Source organism: Gracilinanus agilis, chromosome 5, assembly GCF_016433145.1.
Source record: "Gracilinanus agilis isolate LMUSP501 chromosome 5, AgileGrace, whole genome shotgun sequence".
Classification (NCBI taxonomy): Eukaryota; Metazoa; Chordata; class Mammalia; order Didelphimorphia; family Didelphidae; genus Gracilinanus; species Gracilinanus agilis.
Genome location: NC_058134.1, coordinates 197558288 through 197581539, shown reverse-complemented (window position 1 = coordinate 197581539; position 23252 = coordinate 197558288). Strand labels below are relative to the sequence as shown.

The 23252-nt window shown below is 45.6% G+C and overlaps 3 protein-coding genes and 1 non-coding gene across 7 annotated transcripts in view; 3 read left to right on the top strand and 1 right to left on the bottom strand.

The window, feature by feature from the left end:
- The window catches only part of LPCAT3 (lysophosphatidylcholine acyltransferase 3), a 38026-nt gene extending 28950 nt beyond the window's left edge, over positions 1–9076 (top strand). The window contains exons 2-13 of the mRNA XM_044679491.1: positions 2488–2599; positions 3227–3329; positions 3827–3920; positions 4109–4146; positions 4567–4745; positions 6365–6473; positions 7180–7266; positions 7371–7537; positions 7948–8095; positions 8178–8336; positions 8480–8608; positions 8713–9076. Of these exons, the coding sequence (XP_044535426.1) occupies positions 2488–2599; positions 3227–3329; positions 3827–3920; positions 4109–4146; positions 4567–4745; positions 6365–6473; positions 7180–7266; positions 7371–7537; positions 7948–8095; positions 8178–8336; positions 8480–8596 (1313 nt within the window). The 3' untranslated portion in view covers positions 8597–8608; positions 8713–9076. The remainder of the gene's footprint in view (positions 1–2487; positions 2600–3226; positions 3330–3826; positions 3921–4108; positions 4147–4566; positions 4746–6364; positions 6474–7179; positions 7267–7370; positions 7538–7947; positions 8096–8177; positions 8337–8479; positions 8609–8712) is intronic.
- Positions 9077–9170: 94 nt separating this feature from the next.
- EMG1 (EMG1 N1-specific pseudouridine methyltransferase) lies at positions 9171–16525 on the bottom strand. 2 transcript variants are annotated; one of them, XM_044679492.1, is made up of 6 exons: positions 16343–16525; positions 10840–10941; positions 10595–10736; positions 10109–10167; positions 9854–10003; positions 9171–9577 (listed from the first exon to the last, which is right to left on the bottom strand). In XM_044679492.1, the coding sequence occupies exons 1-6, from the start codon at positions 16523–16525 to the stop codon at positions 9464–9466; spliced, it is 750 nt and encodes a 249-aa protein (XP_044535427.1). In that variant the 3' UTR covers positions 9171–9463. The 2 variants fall into 2 exon arrangements, with proteins under 2 accessions (XP_044535427.1, XP_044535428.1); XM_044679493.1 differs by lacking the exon at positions 9854–10003 and having other exon boundaries at positions 16343–16510.
- Positions 16526–16822: 297 nt separating this feature from the next.
- Positions 16823–22873, top strand: PHB2 (prohibitin 2). Of its 3 annotated transcripts, none has more exons than XM_044679795.1 (10): positions 16823–17102; positions 17484–17568; positions 17991–18070; positions 20461–20645; positions 21065–21194; positions 21283–21386; positions 21784–21861; positions 21940–22016; positions 22395–22400; positions 22545–22873. In XM_044679795.1, the coding sequence occupies exons 1-10, from the start codon at positions 16976–16978 to the stop codon at positions 22570–22572; spliced, it is 900 nt and encodes a 299-aa protein (XP_044535730.1). In that variant the 5' UTR covers positions 16823–16975; the 3' UTR covers positions 22573–22873. The 3 variants fall into 3 exon arrangements, with proteins under 3 accessions (XP_044535730.1, XP_044535731.1, XP_044535732.1); XM_044679796.1 differs by lacking the exon at positions 22395–22400 and adding an exon at positions 22303–22308; XM_044679797.1 differs by lacking the exons at positions 21283–21386; positions 22395–22400 and adding an exon at positions 22303–22308 and having other exon boundaries at positions 21794–21861.
- On the top strand, positions 21440–21717 carry LOC123250827. Its single transcript, XR_006506459.1, has one exon. It is a non-coding gene; the product is annotated as a small nucleolar RNA U89 (small nucleolar RNA).
- Positions 22874–23252: the final 379 nt, after the last annotated feature.

Below are 23252 nucleotides of genomic sequence, written 5' to 3'. Positions count from 1 at the left end.
ATGTATTACTCAGTGTTCATGATTCTGTCCTGAGTTCTTCCCTATTATCTTCTGAACAAAAAATTATTTGCTGTAGAGGTATAAGGTTTCTGTCTTATCTCTAAGCCTCATCCACATGCCTATATAGCATTGAAATCACTGAGTATTAAAGTATGTTGACTTCCTTCCTTTGAGTAAAGAAGTGAAGAAATAGCAGTATATAATGTTGTTCACACTGTCAGATACACTTACTTTGCTGAATGGTTTTGCTTAACTGTTTCTCTGTCACAGAGGATTGTGTTGGGAATGGTGCTTGTATTGGGAAGTGACTGTGCTATTAAAAGCAAATCAACAAAACTTAATTCTTCATAGAAATTATTCTACTTCCTCATTTTTGAAACCAATATTGGTCCATAAACTTCAATGATTTTTTTCTGGTGGACTTTTTAACAAATGCTTCTCATGAAGTATCCCACAAAATGATATTCCTTGTTGCCTTTGTACACAAGATAAAGTCGACTTTTGAGGAAGATCAGTGAGCCATCATTTCATGCAACTGCCACATCCTTCTCGTTACCTTTGTAGTGAGTGTCGGGATTGATGTGCATCAATTTCTATAGAAGTGTGTCCACTGTGTAGAATCTCACACTGAAAACAGCTAAGTAGATAGTCTAAGAACTAGGCAGTTCTTAGCACCCTCAGACCCCTTTTCTCCAAGGAGGCTGCCCAGGACCATCATGATCTCTATTTGTTTCATGGGCTGTCTTGGTCAAGGGGAATTCATCATTAGCCACTCTATCCCTAGACAGGCTGGCTCTTATAAGGTAGGTACTGCCTGTTGAAACCTTTCCAACATGGGTAGAACCTGCCAGAGCATGCACTCTGTTGGCATAACCTTTGTGCCACAGTGAGTCATCAGGTAAGTAGAACTTTGTAGAAAGCTAGACATCCTTAAGGCACCTATGGATGGCTGCTAAAAGCAGCATTCTAAAGACCGTCAGAGTCCTGTTCTACTTTTAATGATATATCCTGATAGAAACCTCAATTTCTATAATCTTCCCTTTGCTTACCTATTGAGTATGCCTATGATTTGAGTCAGATTTATTTAACCTCACGTATATCCATGTGAATCTCTTAAGGTTGCCCCTTTCCTAAGTTTTTCCCCCAAATGGTAAAGTGAGTTAAAACTCTCAAACATGTACCATAAACTTTTCCTGAATGATTATACCCTGTGCTGTAGCTTTGGTATAAGCTTACTTCCCTAGCAATGTATCTTTGCCAGTATGCACTGCTGCTACTACCTGGATTTGTCCAAGTCTACCTAATTGTTTGTTAACCAAAATGACCTTAGGCTTTGCTTGGCTTGGATGCTCTAGTGGTGTCTATATTACATAGAGTTGGCAGTGAGTTATCCTGATGCTCTTTTCTACCCCCTTGCTAATATACATTGGTTTAATCACTTCTGATTTGCCATATGTGCATATCACAGTGGGATTACCGATATCTTCTATGGACAACATGACCATTATCCAAGTGTTCTAGAGCTTAGGAAGAGGATCATTGATAATTTTTTAAATACCCTTAAAACAAACTCTCCTTCTACCTCCTGGATCCAGATGATAGTTGTGCCATGGCACACAAGTGAGTTGCAGCCGAGTTGACATCGGCTCCATATGCCTTGAAGCATGTGTCATACATACATGTAAATACTATCTCTGCACATTAATCAGTCAGTCAATTAACATTCATTAAAGCACCGACCATGTTCCAGACACTGTGCTAAGTGCTGGAGATACAGAGCTAGTTCCTGCCCTCGAGCTCACAATCAGATAGGGGAGACAACACATAAAAAGAAGCTGGAAAGTTGGGGGGCAAGATGAAACTGGGTGGGAAATGATGGGAGCCCTCCTTAAATGGAGGATCTGGGAGAAGCGATCCAATGTCCACTTTCCCCAGAAGGGGGGGTGTCCGGGCTACTGACAAATATGATTTCCAAAGTTAATGTGATCTTGTAGGATGATGAGTTTCTGGAGACTATAAGGAAGTCCAGGATTATAGCTAGATGGGAAATAATGACTTGTTTGTCAAACTAACAAAAAAATGTTTTGTTCCTGTATGTATAATCATCAGTGCCAAGACAGTTTTATTATACATATAATTAATCTGGCTTACACTGTCATGATATAGGAAACTACTGAAGCAAGATGTAATAATGTAAGATAAAGTTTATGGCACATATTTGGGAGTTACACTATTTAGGAGAAAAGTTGAGTCAAGAAACCACCTTATGATATTCAAGTAGAAATCTTTCTCAGGGCCCACATCAATAATCTAAAACTATAGAAAAGCATTTATTTCTGTGGTCTTGTTTCTAACCTTATGATATATATATGGCAGAGTTTTTCTTCTATGCTGGAAGCATCATGCCAAATAAGCTGACCTAGCAAAACTCTTGGATGGTCCGTGCACAACAGGGATAGTGAGCTTTTCATCTCTTCTTCTCTCCAGGATACCCCTTTGCCTTGTTTTATCGACACTTCCTTTTCTACAAGGATTGCTACCTCATCCATCTCTTCCACATTATCACAGGCCTCTCAATTGCCTATTTTAACTTTGGTAAGTGACCTGAGAGAACTGCAAGTTTCCTCATTTGTAAACTCTTCTCATAATAGGAATTTGGGGAATGAAAGAGGGATAGGAATAGTTACCTGATTATGACTTTTACCTCAAAGTGGCTAGCCCATCCCATTTCTTGTCCCTCCATTGTTTCCCCCAAAAGGATGCTAAGGTGGTTTCCCTCAGCTTGATTCCATCGACAGAAATGGAGGTTTGATGCCATGAGACTCAACTGGACCCAGCTCTGAATCAGGGTCGTTCTTGAATTCTACTCCTTCAGTACTACAGCCAACTTCTAGTTTTTCTCTAAAACAGAGGCCAAAGAGCATTCTATCGGTGTGAGCAGTTTGACCCCAAGTGGCAAGTAAAGAGTCAAAAAGAAGCAACTGGTCATGTGACCTTCCATCGTGCCCCAGTTTGTTCACCTAGAGCTGCTCCTCCGCTGGGCCACATTCTAAGTAACTAATAACCTCACCGAGCTGCCAGTCTTTTACAGAAATAACACCCTATCCATATTAGAATGATTTATTTTGTTCCCTAATTTAGATAATCCCAGATTTAGATTTTCAGGACAGCGGTGAGACCTGCAGGGTATTCCATGGTTCCTATTCTCTCACCTCCATTTAGGAAGTCACCTCTACCACTCTCTGATATGTGTGGTGCTACAGTTCCTCATTCTTCGGCTGATGGGCCGCACTGTCACTGCCGTCCTGACCACCTTCTTCTTCCAGATGGTAAGTCACTTTCCTTCCATCATCTCAGAGAAAGGAGGGTGTGGCAGCAAGAATATTGCACTGGGAAGGAGACTGGCATTCATCTTTATGCCTGCATTAGCTGTGTTACCTTGGATAAGTCATTTCACCTCTGCTACTCATGTGTAAATAGGAATGATAATATTGCATCTCCCTGAAGGTAGAGAGTTAGGCCTTGTGCCTTTCCTGGAGTCCCCTTGGAACTCTACATTCTTGAATTCTGTAACTAGATCAGTTGGATAAGCCTCAGGAAAGAAACACATTCCTTCTCTTGCATTGAGAGTGGAAGGGGCACATCATAAGAAAAATGAACATCGGGAAGCTGAAGAGCTATGCTTTGACTAAAATCCAGTCATTGGCTTACTCTGTGATCTGGTGCAAACCCCTTCTTTTCTCCATGATTCACTTTTCCTATTTATTAAAGAACAGAGAACTTCAAGGTTGTAATGATAATGATCTAATGACTGCTTTCCCGGCAGGCCTACCTTCTTGCTGGTTACTATTGCACAGCCACTGGCAATTATGACATCAAGTGGACAATGCCACACTGCGTCCTGACCTTGAAGTTAATAGGTGAGCGTGAGGATGGCTTTCCATTCTTTTTGCCCATTTCCTACACCTGTTGGGTTCCTCTCCCAAAGAGTCTCCTGTTTTCTCCCCATCTTCTTAGGATTGTGCAGTTCCTACCCATTCAGTCCCTGAGCTATACTCAGTGCTTCCCCCTCCCCCTCCGCTTTACCCCCACCTTCTCTCTCCGCCAGGTCTGGCTGTTGACTACTATGACGGAGGGAGAGATTGGGTAAGTAAATATACGTTCCACAGGGAGATTGAAGAAACCACCAGTGGGAGGGAAAAAGGCTGATATTGCCAAGATGTGCCCCAAATCCCAGGAGCAGGATATCCTCCACAGCCTGGGTTACTGTCCTGCTTCACACAGCACCTGAGCAAGGATCAGCAGATCTGGTTTGCCAAAGTTCAAGCTCTTAATGGAAGTCCAGAGATCATTGACAACAGGGCAACTGGGAGAGACAAAAGAGCTGTTGCTAAGCTCCTCGAAGCCATGCTTGTACATATATGGGGGGGGACACCGGGATTTCTTTCAGCTGAGTGGATGCTTTGGGAATCCCAGAGAAATGGGGCTCAGGATGAGGATCAAATTGTTTTGTGGGGGGAGTCACAAGGATATTCCTAAAAACACCCATTCTTTCCTCTGGCACAGAATTCCTTGTCCCTTGAACAGCAAAAATATGCCATTTTGGGCGTCCCTTCCCTGACGGAAGTTGCTGGTTTCTCCTACTTCTATGGGGGCTTTTTGGTGGGGCCCCAGTTCTCCATGAACAACTACATGAAGCTGGTACAGGGACAGATGACTGATATACCAGGGAAGAAACCCAACAGGTAATCATATCTCCAGACATCTTGACCAAGAAGCCTATCTTACCCTTCTAGTGTTGCAGCCACTTCTGTTTTAGCGACTGATGACTAGCCTAGAAAACGTGGCCTTGTTTTGTCATTTCCTTCCAGAAATGCTTAAATGTACTGTTAAAATAGGCCATCAGTAAAGCTATGCAAAGATATCCCACTTGGCTGGTATAGCTTGTGGTGATCCATTGAAATCAAATGATAATGTTTTTTCATACATCAAGATTTTATTTATATATATATATATATGTATATATATATATAGAAAGAGAGAGAGAGAGAGAGAGAGAGAGAGAGAGAGAGAGAGAGAGAGAGAGAGAGAGAGAGAGAGAGAGAGAGCGCGCTTGTGGTGTATATATATGTATTTCAAACCTTTATCTTCTGTCTTAGTTTTAAGTATTGTTTCCCAGACAGAAGATAGGGTTAGGCAATTTGGAGTCAAGTGACTTGCCCTCATCACATAACTACAAGTCTAGGGACCTCCTATCTCCAGGCTTGGCTCTCCACCTAACTGTTTGTATGAACTAAATTTTGTCCTTCTCACAAAGGTCCATGCCTCATACGTCATAAATTTTTTTCTTTAAGGGGCAGCTGGGTAGCTCAGTGGATTGAGAGCCAGGCCCTAGAGACAGGAGGTTCTAGGTTCAAATNAGAGAGAGAGAGAGAGAGAGAGAGAGAGAGAGAGAGAGAGCGAGCGAGCGCTTGTGGTGTATATATATGTATTTCAAACCTTTATCTTCTGTCTTAGTTTTAAGTATTGTTTCCCAGACAGAAGATAGGGTTAGGCAATTTGGAGTCAAGTGACTTGCCCTCATCACATAACTACAAGTCTAGGGACCTCCTATCTCCAGGCTTGGCTCTCCACCTAACTGTTTGTATGAACTAAATTTTGTCCTTCTCACAAAGGTCCATGCCTCATACGTCATAAATTTTTTTCTTTAAGGGGCAGCTGGGTAGCTCAGTGGATTGAGAGCCAGGCCCTAGAGACAGGAGGTTCTAGGTTCAAATCTGGCCTCACACCCTTCCCAGCTGTGTGACCCTGGGCAAGTCATTTGACCCCCATTGCCTACCCCTTACCACTCTTCTGCCTTGGAGCCAATACACAGTATTGACTCCAAGACGGAAGGTAAGGGTTTAAAAAAAAAAAACATTCCTTGAACTAGCAGATTGAGTATAATTAGAAATGTCCAGTTTGGACAATTAAGCCAACATCTTCAGCTTTTCACTTGTGTGAGGAATGTTAAGGTTAATCATTTAATATCTGAGTGCCTTCAGTGGATTCTCAAAAGTGTTATCCTTTCCTGTTGAGACCTTTAGATAACAGTGCACTTCTGAAGGAAGAGATATCAATCAGAAAAAAGTATCTACTAAGTACCTGTTATGTGCCAAGCACTTTGCTAGGCCTTGGATCCCTCCAAGGCTCCCTGGTCCCTCTAATGCCTGTATGTTTAACAGCTCTCACATCCCACCAGATCTTGCATAGAAAACATCTTACCTGTTCTGACTGGGTGATTAGGGCTCTAGAAGACCCCTCTCCACATTTTAAACTAAGAAGAGTGAGCGAGTTAACTTCTGACTTCATTTCTCTTCTGCAGTATTATACCAGCTCTCAAGCGTCTAAGTTTGGGTCTCTTCTACCTGGTGGGCTACACCCTGCTCAGTCCCTATATCACAGAGGAGGTTCTTCTCTCAGAGGAATTTGATGTGAGTAGTTACCCTATAACAATTTTCAGTGTTCTCTACTAGATAGTAAAGTGAGTCACACTACTGTTCCCTGGGTCTCATTAGTAGCACCCAAGTTCCTAGTGTCTGATGAGTTAGCTAGTACAAAGTGCTTTCCTTGGCACCTTTTTAGTGCTCTTTACCTCTTTCTGGAACAATCCATCCTTAGAACTCTATCAGAGGTACTTTCTGTCCACATCCAGGTCATGCATGGTTCAAAGCTTAGTTCTCAAAGCTCCCTCTAGAGCTCTCCAACTTATTCTTTCTATGCCTTGACAGGTGTTTGATGCTGGGGCTTCTACTGAGGTCAGAAGGCACAGGGAAGGGCAAGTTTCAGTTTCTGTCCTCCGTTTAACCAGCCAGAAAACCTAAGCACATTCCTTTTTTTCCAGGTTATGATTAGTGCTTAGAAGTACACTGGGAACTAATTACATGACAACTGACTGCTAAGTGAGAAGGGTTAGAGGGCATTGCTTATAATCCTCAAGGTTTCTAAGGAAGAAGTGGAAGCCTTATGCTTCTCTCTACCTTCCTGTTAACTAGGGAATAATAAAGCTCCATTGAACTGACACCTGAAAAACTATCCCCCTTGGAAAAAAAATCATGGCTCTCAGTCAAGAGAGCAAGCATTAGGGGTTGCCCAGATTCATTGGTGTCCCTGACTCATGTTTTCTCTCTCTCCTCAAAGAACAACCCCTTCTGGTTCCGCTGCCTATACATGCTAGTTTGGGGCAAATTTGTTCTCTACAAATATGTCACCTGTTGGCTGGTCACGGTGAGTACAAGAGAGGCAAAGGAAGGAGACCAGAGTTGGGAATAAAGGGTTAGAAGTGATTTGTACCCCTGTGGTACCCCTGACTCAGTTATTCCTTCCCGAAGGAAGGAGTGTGCATTCTGACTGGGCTGGGCTTCAATGGAAGGGATGAGAAAGGATATCCACAGTGGAATGCTTGTGCCAACATGAAAGTATGGCTATTTGAGACCAACCCACGATTCACTGGCACCATTGCTTCCTTCAACATCAACACCAATGCCTGGGTAGCCCGGTAAGCAACTGGAAGTACCATATGCCACATGAGCTCATTTCCTCATTACCCTAGATTTGAAGGCAAGGACACCACTCACCATTTTGGGCAACCTCAGAACCTTACTAGACCTTGTTTTAAAAATGCCATCTCCATCTGTATGACCCTAGAGAAGCAGGTGAGAGGCAGTATGGCTTCCTGCAGTAGACACCAGTCTAGAGGACAAAGCTAGTTTCATCTCCAGCTCTGGCACAAACTAGCAATGTGGCCTTGGAAAGTCATTTTACCACCTATACCATCTTCCCCTTCACCTGCATGCTGCCCCCCCCCCCCAACAAACCCAGTTCTGGATAAGAGAGACAGAACAGGGGATGCCAGAGAGAAAAGTCCTGGTTTGCCTATGACTCATCCATTCCCCTTCTCATCTCCAGCTATGTCTTCAAAAGGCTCAAGTTCCTCGGGAACAAAATGGTGTCCCAGGGCCTGTCCCTGCTGTTCTTGGCCCTGTGGCATGGGCTACACTCTGGCTACCTGGTCTGCTTCCAGATGGAGTTCCTCATCGTTATTGTGGAGAGACAGGTAGGGCAGACACACTAGACTTGAAGATCGAGGAGCAGTGAGGGCCAGGTGCTGACTACACATCCCTCTCTGTCCCTTCCAGGCTGCCCACCTAATTATAGAGAGCCCAATCTTGAGCAAGCTGGCATCCATCACTGTTCTGAAGCCTATCTACTACCTAGTGCAGCAAACCATTCACTGGCTCTTCATGGGTTATTCTATGACTGCCTTTTGCCTTTTTACATGGGATAAATGGTTGAAAGTAAGTTGGGGAGTGGATTGGGGTGGGGCAGGGCAGGGCAGGGGGAGAGTACTGTCTAGTAGGATTGAGAGAATAACTGGAAACCAGCATGTGAAATAACAAGTATCATACTCTTAGCTTCAGTGGTCTGCATCTCCCCACAGGTCTACAAATCTATCTATTTTCTTGGCCATATCTTCTTCCTGAGCCTCCTATTCATATTGCCTTATGTTCACAAAAAAATGGTGCCAAGGAAAGAAAAATTAAAGAAAGCAGAGTAATCTGCCTCCCTGGTAAGTGAACCTCTGGTGGGCTACAAGTTTGGCAGGGATTACTAGATTAAGGCTTGGGTAGTAGGGATTGTTGGATGGTTCTGATCAACTTTCTTCTCTTACAGGTGGCCTAAAATGGGACTGGTACAGGAGCTACTGCCTCCCTTTTCATAGGACTCATTTGCCCTCAGAATATGCAGAAGATAGAACCAGGGACTAGGAAGGCATGGCAGCTCCAGCAGGTGTCCTCTGCCAGCTATGGGGAAAGAAACCCTAGGGGAGTGTGGAGGGACTCATCCACACACATTGCCTTATCTCTCCCCTCTAGCTGGGAACCTGTTTTCTTTTCTGCTGATTTACTATAATTATACATGTGCCGATACCACAACCACCTCCCCATGGAAGGGAAGGGACACAGATTCTACCTGCTCCGTTTTTCTACCTTGGAATTGTACCAGATAAAACCACTTCTGTTATTTCAGTTTTTCACCTAGTGCTCCTGGCTGCTTTTTTCCCACCCTCAGTCAAGAGCTTTCCTGAGAATGATCTGCTATATCCTTTCCCTCTCCCATCTACCATAATTGTCCCTGGGGGCTAGGACTAAATATCCCAAGGATTCATCCTCCCTTTGCAGTTTAGATAGGAGACAAAAATTGGGATTACATTATGATGAAGCCAACTAAGCATAGGAATCTACCTTGAACAATTCTGTTTGTTAAAAAAAAAAAAATTTATATGGACAAGCCAGTATGAAAGAACACTCTAAAAGTCCCTTGGTACAAAAGGATCCTATAAGCAGGACTGTCCAGCAGTCATTTCCATGGCTTCCAAGATTTGATAATCAGTTGCAATGTAAGGAACCAAGGTCTCCCACTGTTAAATGATACCCCATGCTTCCTCAAAGGCTGTGGTGAGTTTGGCACAGGTAAGAGCAGCAGAAAGGGGATAGTTGCTGATGGATACCATCTTCTCTGTGTAATCCACATTGATCTAGGGAGAGGAAAAAAAGAACAATGAAGCCCTGGGGTTTCTATACAGAGAACTATTCCTTTCTCAGGAAAGGAGGAACTAGAGTCAGTTAATATTTGAAGAGAGACCAGCATTCTAGCTTCTGTTACTGACTAGGAAAGGACAAACTACTCATAAGTACCTTGAGTTTAAAAAGCCACAGAAACAAACCACTCCCTCATATTTTACATCAAACTACATCCCCAAGAAGAAGCAGATACTGTGCCACTGTAAACCAGTTCAAAAAGTATCTCTTACCGAGCCATGGGCAAAAGCCCCAACCACAAAGACAATAGGGTCACTACTGGGAGCCAGCTCTCTAACATCACTGACAACAGGGGCAGAGAAGGAGGTGCCGATCTTCATACAGCCTGCAGGAAAATGTTCTGACACTGGATTCTTGATCACCTAAGGAAAAAAGAAAACAAGTAGAGTCTAAGAAACAAGTCCATGGATTCCCCCAGACTTCCCCTTCCTTCTCTCTCCTTAAACCATTAGTTATCAAATCCTCACCTTCAACAGTTTCTGGGGGCCATCAGCTGCTCGAACACTGAGTTTATGCAGGAGCTGAACTATTGAAAGAAAGGAAAGTTCAATGTCAGAATGGGGGGTTGCTTCCTCATCCTAGTAGTTCTAACCCTATCCCCAAGCCAAAGAGGGCATGAATAGCCCCTAGGAAATTAGGTAAGCCCCATTTGTACCGCTCTGTAAGTAAGAGCCACAAACTTCCACATCTTTATTTCTAGCAAATACTAGAAAGACTGTTAAACTAAAAGGCCCTGTTCCTGTTGATCTTCCAATCACAACTGTACCTGAGAAAACCTCCTAGAAGAGAAATTAGCATTTTGTTTCTGCTCACATGGAAAGGTGAAGTGATCACTGTTTTCAGTATTAACAATCCTGCTTCATCGGGTTCCAAACTATCATATCATCTCCTCTCTTACCCATGCTAAGTTCCTCTTGAATTGTCTCAACAAGGACAAATAATCCAACTCTCACCCATGAGGCCACAGAAGCGGTCAAAGGTGCGAGGAATCCGAGTCTGAGGGTTCACTTCAATCAGAACGTTTTTTTGAGTATGGATATAAACCTGGAGCAAGCCAGCACGGTTCAGGGGACTGTCCATCAGCATCAACAAACTCTGGGGAAAATAGGATTTGGGACTGGTGAGGATAGAAGAAGCCACCAGCTTCACTTTCCACATAAAAATCTTGAAGGGTATCTAGACCTGTCCTTTAGGATACCTGGTGTGCTATGTCGGGTCTTACTTCTCCAGGATCCCGTCCATTTTTCAAGAGCATTGACTTGTGTTTGTCACAATTAAGCAGCTCATAGGTTTTTCCTACCTGGTAAGGGAAAGAAATATAATGAGGAAAGCAGTAAAGTCAAATTCAGTTTTCAAAAAAGGATAAAGCAATTATTGAATGTACAAAAATAGTTCCAAATATGAATTAAATTCAGCCTCCTGTACATTTGAGGTAGGCTAATCTAAAAATTAAAGAGCAAAAGCTCGTGCAATACAAGTTTTTTCCCCCAGGCCAAACATAACTGAAAAACTCATTTTGGACAAATGGGAATTCATGAAATCTGAGGCTACTGGAGCAGAAGCCTCCAAGTGGAAAGCTTAATTGCTGTTCTCAGCTTGTTGACAATATAACTTTGAAATAAGACTAATAATAGTAATAGACATGAATAATTACAACAGAAAAGAGTGAAGATGAATATGAATTTTAAAAAGAAAAGTGCTGTGTAGGTAGATTAATGGGATGGTATATAACAGGGTAGTAATGAGATGGGATGGAAAAAGCAGGAACTGAGAACGAAGGGCCTTATTATAAAATGTCAATAAAGAACATAAAGGCTAGTTGGAGAGAGGCATGTTAAATATTGTGGCAGATGTATGATGTAACAGGAAACAAGAAAGTAGATGGAAGTTTCTGTAACATAGAGAGGCAATATAATACAATGGAAAACACTGGATTTGTAATCAGAGGACCTAAATTCCAATCTCAGCTCTGCCACACAATACATGTGTGACTTTGGGCTTATGACTTTAGGCCTCAATTTCCTTATCTGTAAAATACAGAGGTTGGACTAAGAACCTTCCCAGTTCCTATGACAGGAGTAAACATCATCAAGATAGTTGGTGAAACTAGATTTGAGTCATACAGCACTAAAAAAAAGAATTCAATACAACACAGTAACAACTATGAGAAAGAGGTTCAGAGGCTGCCAATCTGGATGACCAGGAGAATGGTGGTGATAATGATCATAGGGTGTTAGAGGTGACAGATTCTTGGAGTATGAGGGGTAAAAAGAACAGTGAACCAGGAGTCAGAAGACCCAGCCTCAGAGAAACTCCTTTGCTGTTCTAGGATGTTTCCTCACCTATAAAATGAGGACATAAACTAACCACGACATAGCTAGTGGTAGGGAAAAGGTACCTTTGAGAAACAGATTTGTTAAGAGGATCCATTAGTAGAACTGCAAGAAGGTAGTATCAGTAGCAATGTCAGATGGTCACTTGTGTGGAGAGAACCAGGGTCCATCTGAGCTCCTTCCCAAGATTCTAAAACCCTCCTTAACTGACAGAAGAATTCTGCAAAGCAGTTATGCCCCAACTCTGCACCACACTTGAGATCTGAACTAAATGACCAAGCCTGCCTTCAACTCAGACTGGTCAAAATATCAACATTCTGAAGATAAGGCCCATTTGGCTATTAGACTTGTACAGAAGGAAGGAGAGAGCTGATTTTAAAAAACAAGTCAATGGCAATAATGTGAAAGAAGACACTGGAAGGTTTTAGGTGACTTACAAGTTAAGTCAGTAATATAATATAGCTTCCTCTATTCCACAAGCTAATACAACCTAAGGCTCTAGAACCATGATGGCAAACCTATGGCATGCAAAAGCCTCTCTGTGGGCATGTGCACTATCATGGGCCAGAGTTAGTTGCTAGAAAGGTAAAGGGACTCACGAAGAGCTGCTCCCTTCCCCCTCTCTATTGTGCCTCCCTGCCCCTCTGCCCAGCTCTCAATGGAACTCCCCTGAGTGGAGGGCCTGGACCACTCCCTCAATTTCTCCCACTTTCTCATCTCATTTGGGATAAAGGGGGTGGGGGGGGATGGACTGGGCATGCCGTATCTAAAAGGTTTACCATCAATGCTTTAGGATATCCAGAACCCCTCTGAAATATGAAGAGTTCTAGGTAACACATTTTAATATGAACTTTAACAAAATGGAGTATATAAAGTAAGAATTCTGATATGATTTTTTTAAACACTATATACAGGAAACAAAATCCACTGAAGAAATCAGTTTTTTTTTAAAAGACAAAATTAAAGGAAAGGCAGATTAGAGTAAAAAAAAAAACCAAGTCTGCAAGTGAGTGATAATTTATACTTACTACCTAAAGTATCTGTACTTTATCATTATGAGGGCCCCATCCACCACTGCTAATCACAACTATATTCTTTTGGAAAGATATGGTTGATTTACCAAGATGCAGCTACCCTGGTCTTTTGGCAACAAAGAAAATCATTCTCCTGGACATATTCAGAGACATGCCTTGCAATTTGTTAGGATGGCCTTAGCTTTCTAACAATGTCCTCTGCATGCTACAATAAAACATCAGATTAGAATAGTAAAAAGCTTTTAAAAAGGAATGTTGGAACCAAAAAGATGAAAAACAAAGGACCACAATTTGTATGAATGAATTTTGAATTAGTTATTTCTTATTATGAATTAAGGCTTGGGTGACACACAATAGATTTGCAGATAGAAAAATCCTTAGTGTAGTGGTTAATGTGTTAGATGACAAGATTAGTGCCCGTAGCATCCAGACCTATAGACATACTAGAATCATGAAATTTAATAGGGATAAATGTAAAATGTACTTGGGTTGAAATAATCTTACACAAGATGAGAAGATATGGAAAAGGAACCAGTAGCAAGATTGGTAATGAAGATCTATGTTAAGATGGGAACTATATAATTAATGAGAAGGAATCAGATGGGAGAAATGGGGAAGCAGAAAGGGCAAGGATTTGGCACAAGATATGTTAGAGGTGAAGGCCTGAAGAGTCAAAGATAACACTGAGATTAGGAATCTGACCCAATGAAAGAACACGGATGTCTTCAACAGAAGTAGGGACCTTTCAAATAGGAGGGAATTTAGAGGAAAAGATAATGAGTCCAGTTTTAGATACTAAATTTCAAATGTCTCTGGGACATACAGTTTATATGACTAGGCAAAGTCCAAGGGCTCAGTAAAAGGGAAAGGGCAATGTGTGTCTGAGCACAGCTGAATAGTTCTGCTTTCTCTGTGACCTATCCACTTCCAATCTGTGGTCCTTTTCGTCCCAACATTTTTCCCCCTCTTTAAACCTTTATCTTCTATCTTAGGATCATGTAGCCAGTATTTCTCAGCAGCAAGACTGAGATCTTTCTAATTCCAATACTGATTATCAGTTCCAAGGCAGAAGAGCAGTAAGGGCTAGGCCAGTGATGGTGAACCTATGGCATGGGTGCCAAAGATGGCACACAGAGTGCTCTGTGGGCACATGGGCCACCCCTCCTCCCTACCTCACTCAGTTCATTACCAGAAAAGCAGAGGAAGTCCAGCAGAGCCGCTCCCCTTCCTCCTACACCATGCCTAACATTTTTTCACATCCCCTATGCCCCTCTGCCCAGCATCCCAATGGGAGTGCACAGGTGGTAAGGTGGGTGGCTCACAGGTGGCAGGGCTGGAGTAGAGCAGAATGCTCAGGCCATTCCCCTCCCCCTCTCCATATGTGCCTCTCATCATCTGTCCCTCTATCCAGCAGCTCAATGGGAATGCTTCCTTCCTCCCCTGTCTGGGGTATGGAGCTCAACACTCAGTTTGGGGTAGGAGTGGGTATGGCACTCAGTCTCTAAAAGGTTCATCATCACTGGGCTAGGCAATTGGGGTGACTTGCCCAGGCTCACACAGCTAAGAAGTGTCTGAGGCCAAATTTGAACCTAGGACCTCCCATCTCTATCTACTTAGGCACATACTTTTTTTTTTTTTTTTAAAGCCCGTAGATGGTTCATTGTGGTATGGAAAGGACAATGGGCTTTAAGGCTATCCTAACAAACTACAAGTCAGATGAGAGTATCTAAAGTCCAGAAGAGCAGGTGAATCAGCCTCAGTATCTCTAGAAGACCTTAGCTTTGATCAGTCATGTAAACAGTAGGGATGATTAAAATTAATGGAAAATGGATAAGGTCATCAAGAAAAAAAGTAGAGAAAAGAAAAAACCCAGGACCAAGCCTTAGATAGCACCCACAGCCAGGGGAGTGGGGGAGATGTAACATGAATAATGAACTATCCAAGGAGAGTGAGAAGTAGTGAGGCAGGAAAAGAGCCAGGATAGAATAGTGTCCCCAAAACCCAAGGAAAGAATCAAGGAGAAAAATGTGATCATTTGTATCAAGTGAAACAGACAGGTCAGGAAGGAAGAGGATTGAGAAAAAAAACATCAGCTTTGGTGATCTGAGTGAAAGTTGAACTCACTCCAAGTTTTGTAGAGGGGAATCCTGCCAGGATGAAAAAATGGGAGGGAAGAGCTTATTTTTTAGGAGCCTCAGTAAGTGGTAAAAATAGTAGGTAAGAAATAACTAAAGGTTCGATTAAGAATAGCTTATAAACAGACCTTTTTGTAGTGTTTAAAACCTTCATATGCATTCTCATTTTAAATATAAGAGAAAATGGGTCTTATTTCACCGGAGATCATAGATTTGGGTTGGGAAAGGTCTCAGGAGTAATAATGATGGAGAATGGCCCTCCAAAGAAATTAAATGTCTTGCCCAAGGTCACATAGCAAATATGTGACTACCTGCTACCCCACTTTTCCTACTGTATGCACTTGCCAGGCAATGGAACTACCTGGTCCTAAGTTCTTTTCACCATGATCATTTATTCAAAAAGGGAGGGCAGTAGTTAGTGGGAAGGGGATGCATAGGGATTCAATTTAACTTTCAAATGCAAGAAGACACGAGCGTGTGTTTAGAATCAGAAGCTACCAGAAGGTAGCAAGAGATTAGACCTGTAAGTTCATAGAAAAAAAGAGAGACTCTTCTCCACCAAGTTTCCTCCATCAGCACAGACGTTAGATTTCAGAAAGAAAAGAAGGATGGGGATGACTAATTATTAGTGTGGAGAAGAGCAAAAAGCTGTGGAAATATACATCTTTTTCTGAAGACTCATCCCGCACCCCCAGTCTTTTTTTTTTTTTATGGTGGGGGGGGGGGAGACCAATGATTTCATTGGCGGAGGAAACTCCCCCTACAAAATACAAGTCCGCACCCTCTCAGCTACCTCTCAGTCTCAGATATTGCCTGTGGAAACAAGTTCCAGCTAAATTTCCCAGGGTCATGTAGCTAGTACTTCTCAGCAGCAAGCCTGAGGTCTTTCTAATTCCATAACGCCAAGGCTGTAACTTTGCAGGGTCCGGGGAGCGGGAGAAGTTATTCTAATGGCCAAAATCCTAAAGAACGGCGTAACTCCAAGCGCCAGCGAGAGGGGAAGCCGGCCCCCACGACTCCCTCTTCTCGAGGGGAGTGGCGACAACCAGATCAACTCCCCTGCCGGAGCGAAGGGAGGTTCTTCATGGGAGTCTCTGCTGCCCTTGCCACAGAGAACAACGAGTCAGAACTCCAGGGACGGGTCCAGCGCCTCTAACCCCACTGCCTCCCGCCCCAGCTCCGCTCTTCTCCCGCGCTACCTTGACGGTCTCCAGGCTGGCCCCTTCCAGCACCACCACGAGCCGCCGGCCCCCGCTTTTGCTCCCCACTCCGAGGCGGGGCCGCTTGGGCTCTACTGCCTCCCAGTCCCGCTCTGGCTCCCGAATGTGCCGTTCACGTGTCTGGAAACCATCACCGGGCGCCGCCATCTTACAACCGGGCATGGCTTTGGAAATGGTGCAACCCTTATCCCGGATCCTCTTCCAGAAACAGGCGCGGGGATGGCAACTTCCGCCCTGACTCCATGACTTCCGGTTTCCGGCCTTTAAGAAAGCACGTGAACCAAGAGGATGTTATTGATTCGATGACAGGTCTGAGACGCCCGCCCGGAAAACTGGGCCAGTGGAGGGAGAACGGTGTAGAAGGCAACTTCCGATCACGTGGAGGCGGTACCCGAAGTTCGTGTCCTCTCCGGAAATAGGGGAAAGTTTAGGAGTGAGCGCTCTTCCGGTGCCCTTTCTCCTGGGAGGAGTTAGGCAAGTAGCGGAGCCTCGTGGAGAGGTGCGGACCCCGGGAGAGGCTGCACCGGCTAGGGCCGGGGTCTGCAGAAGGGCAAGGGGAGAAGCGGGAGGCATCCCCGGCCTAGTTCCCCGCTGCGGCGTCAGGGAGCAGACATGACCCAGAACCTGAAGGACTTCGCCGGGCGGCTGCCTGCTGGGCCCCGAGGCATGGGCACAGCGCTGAAGCTGCTGCTCGGGGCTGGGGCCGTGGCCTACGGAGTCCGAGAGTCTGTGTTCACCGGTGAGAGCTAGGGGGGAGGGGGAAGGGGTCCGGGCCTCCACGTGGACGTTTGCCCCACCCCGCCCCCTTGGTGGCCTTGACCCACAGCCTGCGAACTTTGACCCGCCCTTGAGCCCCTGCACCCCCTCTCCTACCCACGTGCCCAAGGCCTCCAACATACCCACATGTTTGTCTGACCCCAGTCCCATAGTCCGGAATACAGGCAAAGCCGTCTCTTTCCCACCCCCCTTTCTCCAGGCCGGGATCTCACTGTCAACCAGCTCGCAGCCACACACTCTCCTTACTTTCCCTCTCCTCCCCCCATCCTAAATCCCTACCACTGACTGGCTGCCTTTGGCCTTTCTTTATTGATGCCTTTCAATCCTCTCCTTCCCCCTGTAGTGGAAGGTGGGCAAAGAGCCATTTTCTTTAACCGAATTGGGGGCGTGCAACAGGACACCATCCTTGCAGAAGGACTACACTTCAGGTAAATAGTGGGGACAGGAATCTAAAAATGCAGTAGGATGCTGCCTAGATTTTGTTCCTAACCATGAGCACAAAACCACCTGCATTCATATTTTTCTCTCTCCTTTCTACCTGTGCCCCATCCCCCAAAAAGGAACATACAAGACTTCTTACTTCAGGATCTGCACTGTCTAATGGGTATAGCCAAGGGGTCCCCCAGGATTTTCCCATTCGATCTTTTTTAAGTGCATATTTGGGGGGGGGCTGAGGGATTTTTAAAATGTCTGTGAAAGGGCTGTGCAGGAGTAATGGAGAGATGTGTTCAAACTCCTTCCTTCCTGTGGCTTGAGGGGAAAAGATGAATGGGATTCAGGTGGCTAGAATGGGTGAGGGATGACAGGACCCTCCATGACCTAGCTTCTTCCCGTCCCTCCTCACCCCCAGGATCCCCTGGTTCCAGTACCCCATCATCTATGACATTCGTGCCCGGCCCCGCAAGATCTCTTCTCCCACAGGCTCCAAAGGTGGGTCTAAGCACCCGGAGGCAGGGAGGGGAAGGAGGTGGGACCAAAGGAGGTTCAAGTACAAGACTTGTATAGGAGAGACACAGGTGGTTTCTACATTTTGGATATGAAGGTGGGAGGCCTCTTGGCATCATATATAAACAATGTAGCACCTACTTTGTTTCTTCCATCAATTACCCAACCCCCAGCTGCCATCTCCACTGTAGCCACACTTATTGTTAATAGCTAAAACAAGCCTCAGGGTCTTTCTGTTCCATAAGGACATCAGCACCTCTCACCTGGATTGTTTTTTTGTTTTGTTTTGTTTTCATAACAAATTTAGAAGTAGACTGATTAAGTAGTCTTACCTGTTTCCAGTTTTCCCTTCTTTCAGAGGCTGTTGGTAACAGTGCTTCTCTTCACAGAAACCTTTATTGACTCCTAGTTGTCTGCCCCAATAAACTTTATACTCTTAAGCCTAAAGTGGGTGGGTATATCCACATTCATCTAAAGGTCCTTTAGAAATTATCTAGTACAACCTCCTCGTTTTGCAGAAACTCAAGTAAGATCCAGGTCTTTCTGACTCCCAGGCCAGTACTTTGCTATATCTCATACTGCTCCCCTTCATGTACCCATTTGTTCTTCACTGAGCTCTAGACAAAGCTCAAATCACCTACAGGACTCCTTCAAATCAAGTTAATTATTAAATCCAACAAATTCCATTTCTAGGTGATCTCTTGCTTCTTTCTATTGTATTCTCATTTCATGGCATTTAGAGATCTTCTGATCCTGGGCCTTCCTAGTCTGATGGTCTCCAAACAAGCCTTCCTGCCTTTACTCTTCTTCCCAAAGGGATCTTCTGGATTGCTACCAGAATAATTTTCCTGTGACTTAGATCTAGTAATGCCATTCTTTTCCTTAATGGTCACAGGTACCTCCTAAGAAGGTAGCATGGCACTGTGGAAATAATACTGGACCTAAACTGATTTAGATTTGAATAATTTCTGAGACACCTAACTAGCTGAGTGACCCTAGACCAGTTAGTTTCTTCATCCATAAGATGAAAGTAGCTTCTACTTTACAAGGTTGTTTTGAGGGTCAGATGATTAAACGTTAAAATTCTTTGCAAACAATATAAATGTTAGCCTTTTTTTTTTGCTGAATAATTGTCCACCCTTTTCATACCCAAATATTCTGAATATATCCTGGAATTTTCCATTTACATAGAGTAAACCCCAAGTCAGCAGTGTTTTCCCCCTCTCCCTTTTCCATTCAAGTCCAATTCATTCAAAGGCCAGCTTCTTCAGGAAATCATCACTCGCATTGTATAGTATTTTAAATTTTGCAAAAGGGGTGGCTAGGTAACTCAGTGGATAGAGCACCAATTCTGGAGTCAAGAGGGACCTGGGTTCAAATCTGGGTTCAAACTCATAGTTGTGAGAACCCTGGGCAAGTCACTTAACCCCAGTTGCCTTACCCTTACTCATCTTCTGCTTTGGAACCTATATTTAGTATTCATTCTAAAATAGAAGAAAGGGTTGGTTTGTTTTTTTTAAGTTTGTAAAGCACTTTCTCACAATAATTCCAAGGTATTATCCCATTTTGATGTGTAAGGAAACTCAAGAACTTAAAGTCATGAGTAGTAAGCTTCTAAATTTGGACCAGCGCTTGAGTCCAAGTTTGTCTACCTTCTTCCATGCCACCTTCCACTCTTTGCTCCTATCTTCTCTAGATTCTAAAGTTCCATTAATTTTCCATGCATAGTAGGTGCTTACTGCTTCCAGACTTGAACTGCTTAAGCCATTCCCTCCATCGATTTAGTTTAATCAAGCCAACGTTGGCCTTTTATGAGATAGCCTTCAGCTTGGAGTTACCTTCCCCACTTCTGCCTGCTGAGATTCCCCATTGCACCACAGAGCAACCTTGTATGCAGTCCTAGCATTTGTGCACCCCTCTTACTTCCTGCCTAAGTCTCAAGAGGATGAAAGACCTGGGTCTCAAATGCTCAGCATATGTAGAAGGAATGAGTTTTCCCAACACACTACCAGGGACACTTGCATTTCACTAAGGGTTACGCTCCCTCGGCACCTAGGTAGGTAGCTACCTATGTGGCCCCTAGAGCTGAACTTGTCTACACATTCTATAATGACTCGGGTCTGGGTTCTGTCTCCTGTACATTTAGGGGAAGGAGGGACTGTCTCTGCCTTTCTTACTTGATCAGGTAGCTGTTAAGTGTGATTCAGCAGGTGGTTATGAAGTACCTGGTGCCAAGCCGGAACGCATTTCCTGCCTCATGTTCCCAGCATTGTTAGACACTATGGAGAACATGAGAGAAGATACTCGGGGCCACCTGTTTGAGGAGAGGAGGCCTCCCCATCCTGACTGACACTTTCTCTTGTTCTTCTGCCAAGATCTTCAGATGGTAAACATCTCTCTCCGGGTGCTGTCCCGCCCCAATGCCCTGGAGCTGCCCAGCATGTACCAGCGCCTAGGGCTGGACTATGAGGAGCGAGTATTGCCCTCTATCGTGAATGAGGTGCTCAAGAGTGTCGTGGCCAAGTTTAACGCCTCACAGCTTATCACCCAGCGAGCCCAGGTCTGACCCCTTCCACTTCTGCCTGCTTCAGGCCATCAGCATCAGTGAACTTGGAAGCTCCTGCCTCCTGGCACATAAGCGGGAGTTTGCTAGGGAAGAGCTGTTGGCAGATTCTTCATTTTTAGAGAGGTAGCTTGGGAAGTTCTGAGCCCTTTGGAGAAGTAGGAAGGAGTGGGGAGAGCAGCGACTAGATTAGGAGTCTGGAGGGCAGCTCACAGCCACAAATGGAAGCTCCAGACACAAGCCTGCTCCACCTTCCCCAGCAAGGCCTCAGGGAGACCAGAGACCTGTCAGAACCAAGGCAGGAACCCAGAGTGACATTTGGGAAGGAGCAGTGGATGGGTTTTCAGTTGCTCTCGAACTGGATTTTAGGTTAACAGCCTTGCCTTTGATCTCTGTTGTCTCGCCTCCTCCCCCAGGTGTCCTTGTTGATCCGTCGGGAACTCACAGAGCGGGCCAAGGACTTCAGCCTCATTCTGGACGACGTGGCCATCACAGAGCTGAGCTTCAGCAGAGAGTACACGGCCGCTGTGGAGGCCAAGCAAGTAGGTGAGTGCCATGGGGGAGAGGCGGCCTGGGGAGCTCAGCCTTGGGAGGAAGGGCCAGTGAGCCTCTTGTCTGCATCCCACTCCCACAGCCCAGCAGGAGGCCCAGAGGGCACAGTTCCTGGTGGAAAAGGCCAAGCAAGAGCAACGACAGAAGATTGTACAAGCTGAGGGCGAAGCAGAGGCCGCCAAAATGATATCCTTGCCCTCGATAGGAAAATGAGGGATAACCTCCTCCCCTCTGGCTGGCTGGGTGATGACTCCAAGGCGAATGCGACCTCCGTGCCTTCTGGCTCCTGGCTCCCAGGGAGGGGGGTGCTTACACTCTTAGAGGTCTGGAATCTTGGTAGGGAGCCAGAGGCCTGGACTCCTGCTGTAAAGCCAGACCCACAGAATTGCTCAGGCCCCTGGGTTTCCAGTGGCTGCCTCTAGACTCCGGCAGCTCTACCCAGCAGGGGCCCACAGGTGGGGTCAGGATGGAAGCAGAGGCATTGGCTGTGGTTGAGCGCAAACCCCTAGATCTGACAGCCCCAGCGGGGGGTGGACAGTGAGGTCAGGCCTGTCTGTGTCTGTGGCTCCTTAACTCTGCCCACCTCGGGGAAGCTCTGAGCAAGAACCCCGGCTACATCAAGCTTCGGAAGATCCGGGCAGCCCAAAACATCTCCAAAACTGTAAGTGGGGGGTGGGGGGCGCAAGGGGGCCGGGCCGGGCCGAGGGCAGGGGGCTTACCTGTCCTGCCTTGGCTTCAGATCGCCACATCTCAGAACAGAATCTATCTCACGGCCGACAACCTCGTGCTGAACTTGCAGGATGAAAGCTTCACTCGGTGAGCGACCTTCCCCTCCCACATCGTCGGGCTGCCCTCCTCCGTTCTAGACACTCACCTTTGTCGGCTCACTGGGGGGATCGTGCTGCCAGCCTGAGGGGTTACAAGGCAACACTCGTGGCAGCTTCAGAGGGAAGGCTCTGGCCTACCCGGCATTAGTGGGCTTCTCCCAGGCAAAATCTGATTGGTGGCTTTCGGAGAAGGGATGGGGGCAGGGGCGAGGGCTGGGACCCAGCACTCCGGGGTCAGGTCCCAAGTCCTGGCAGCCCTCGGTCTGTTCTGGGAGAGGAAGGTTCTCGGGCTGCAGGATGTTAAGCCTAAAGATGTTAAATTATGTCTTTCTCTTTGTCTGTCTGTGCCTCTACATGCTGCCTCCAGGGGAAGGTGAGTTGTGGCCGGGAATGGTGGGAATGGTGGGGAAACGGCGAGTGTTCTCTAGAGGCCAGGGTAGGGGGGAGGCCCAGCGTGGGCACAGGGGTGCAGAGGCACCTTCGTTTTACATGTCACCCCTCTCTCCCCTCTCCACAGTGACAGCCTCATTAAAGGCAAGAAGTAGAGGCGACCTCCTGGTCTCCAGAGAAAGCTGGTCTCCAACAAGGCTGAGACGGGTCCACCTCCCTCACCCCACCATCATGTGACTTTCTCTCCTTCACCACCCACCACCCCTCCCCAACTCGTTGGATAAATGAAGACTGACAGATGTTCCTTTCCCCATCCCCCTCCCCATATTTTGCTGGGGGTCTGGGGTGTAAGGACTGTGTGATTTCTTAGTGATTTCCTCTCTAGCTGGTGTCCCTCCAAGGCCAGGAGGAGATAGCAGCTATCCTGGGAATTCTCAATAAATTTTTATTACTTAAGTGGAATCCAGCACTATTTGGGATCTTAGCTTTCTCCCAGTGGGGAACACTGGGACAGGCCTACCAGACATCTATCTTCTGGTTCGCCAGCAGGGGGTGCCAAGTGTTTGGATCAGGCTCAGTGGCAGAGAGGGGGTCACCCTCACAGTGGCAGCAGAGGGCAGCGCCAGGAGGAAGAGGTGGGTCGAGACCCGAGCATTAACCAGTTTCCAGTTTTGGTTTTGGAGCTGTCCTCGCCTCCAGCAGCCCAAGCTTTGCTGAGCCTGACCAGTGGCCTCCTGCTCCTGTGTTTTGTCAGAGATTTTTCTTTGTAGCCAGTGAAGTCAAATATACCCAGTGGGGGCCCAGGCTTCATGGGGAAGAGGCCCAGGGCACCCCA

What these genes read in the sequence shown, in the direction of transcription:
- EMG1 (XM_044679492.1), bottom strand. Translation starts at nt 16,525, where the DNA reads ATGCCCGGTTGTAAGATGGCGGCGCCCGGTGATGGTTTCCAGACACGT. An exon ending in CCAGCCTGGAGACCGTCAAG is followed by an intron (nt 10,942 to 16,342) that starts GTAGCGCGGGAG and finishes TTCCCTTACCAG; the next exon opens with GTAGGAAAAACCTATGAGCT. An exon ending in CCGCTTCTGTGGCCTCATGG is followed by an intron (nt 10,168 to 10,594) that starts GTGAGAGTTGGA and finishes TTCTTTCAATAG; the next exon opens with TTCAGCTCCTGCATAAACTC.
- PHB2 (XM_044679795.1), top strand. Translation starts at nt 16,976, where the DNA reads ATGACCCAGAACCTGAAGGACTTCGCCGGGCGGCTGCCTGCTGGGCCC. An exon ending in GCAGAAGGACTACACTTCAG is followed by an intron (nt 17,569 to 17,990) that starts GTAAATAGTGGG and finishes CCTCACCCCCAG; the next exon opens with GATCCCCTGGTTCCAGTACC. An exon ending in TGTGGAGGCCAAGCAAGTAG is followed by an intron (nt 21,195 to 21,282) that starts GTGAGTGCCATG and finishes CCACTCCCACAG; the next exon opens with CCCAGCAGGAGGCCCAGAGG.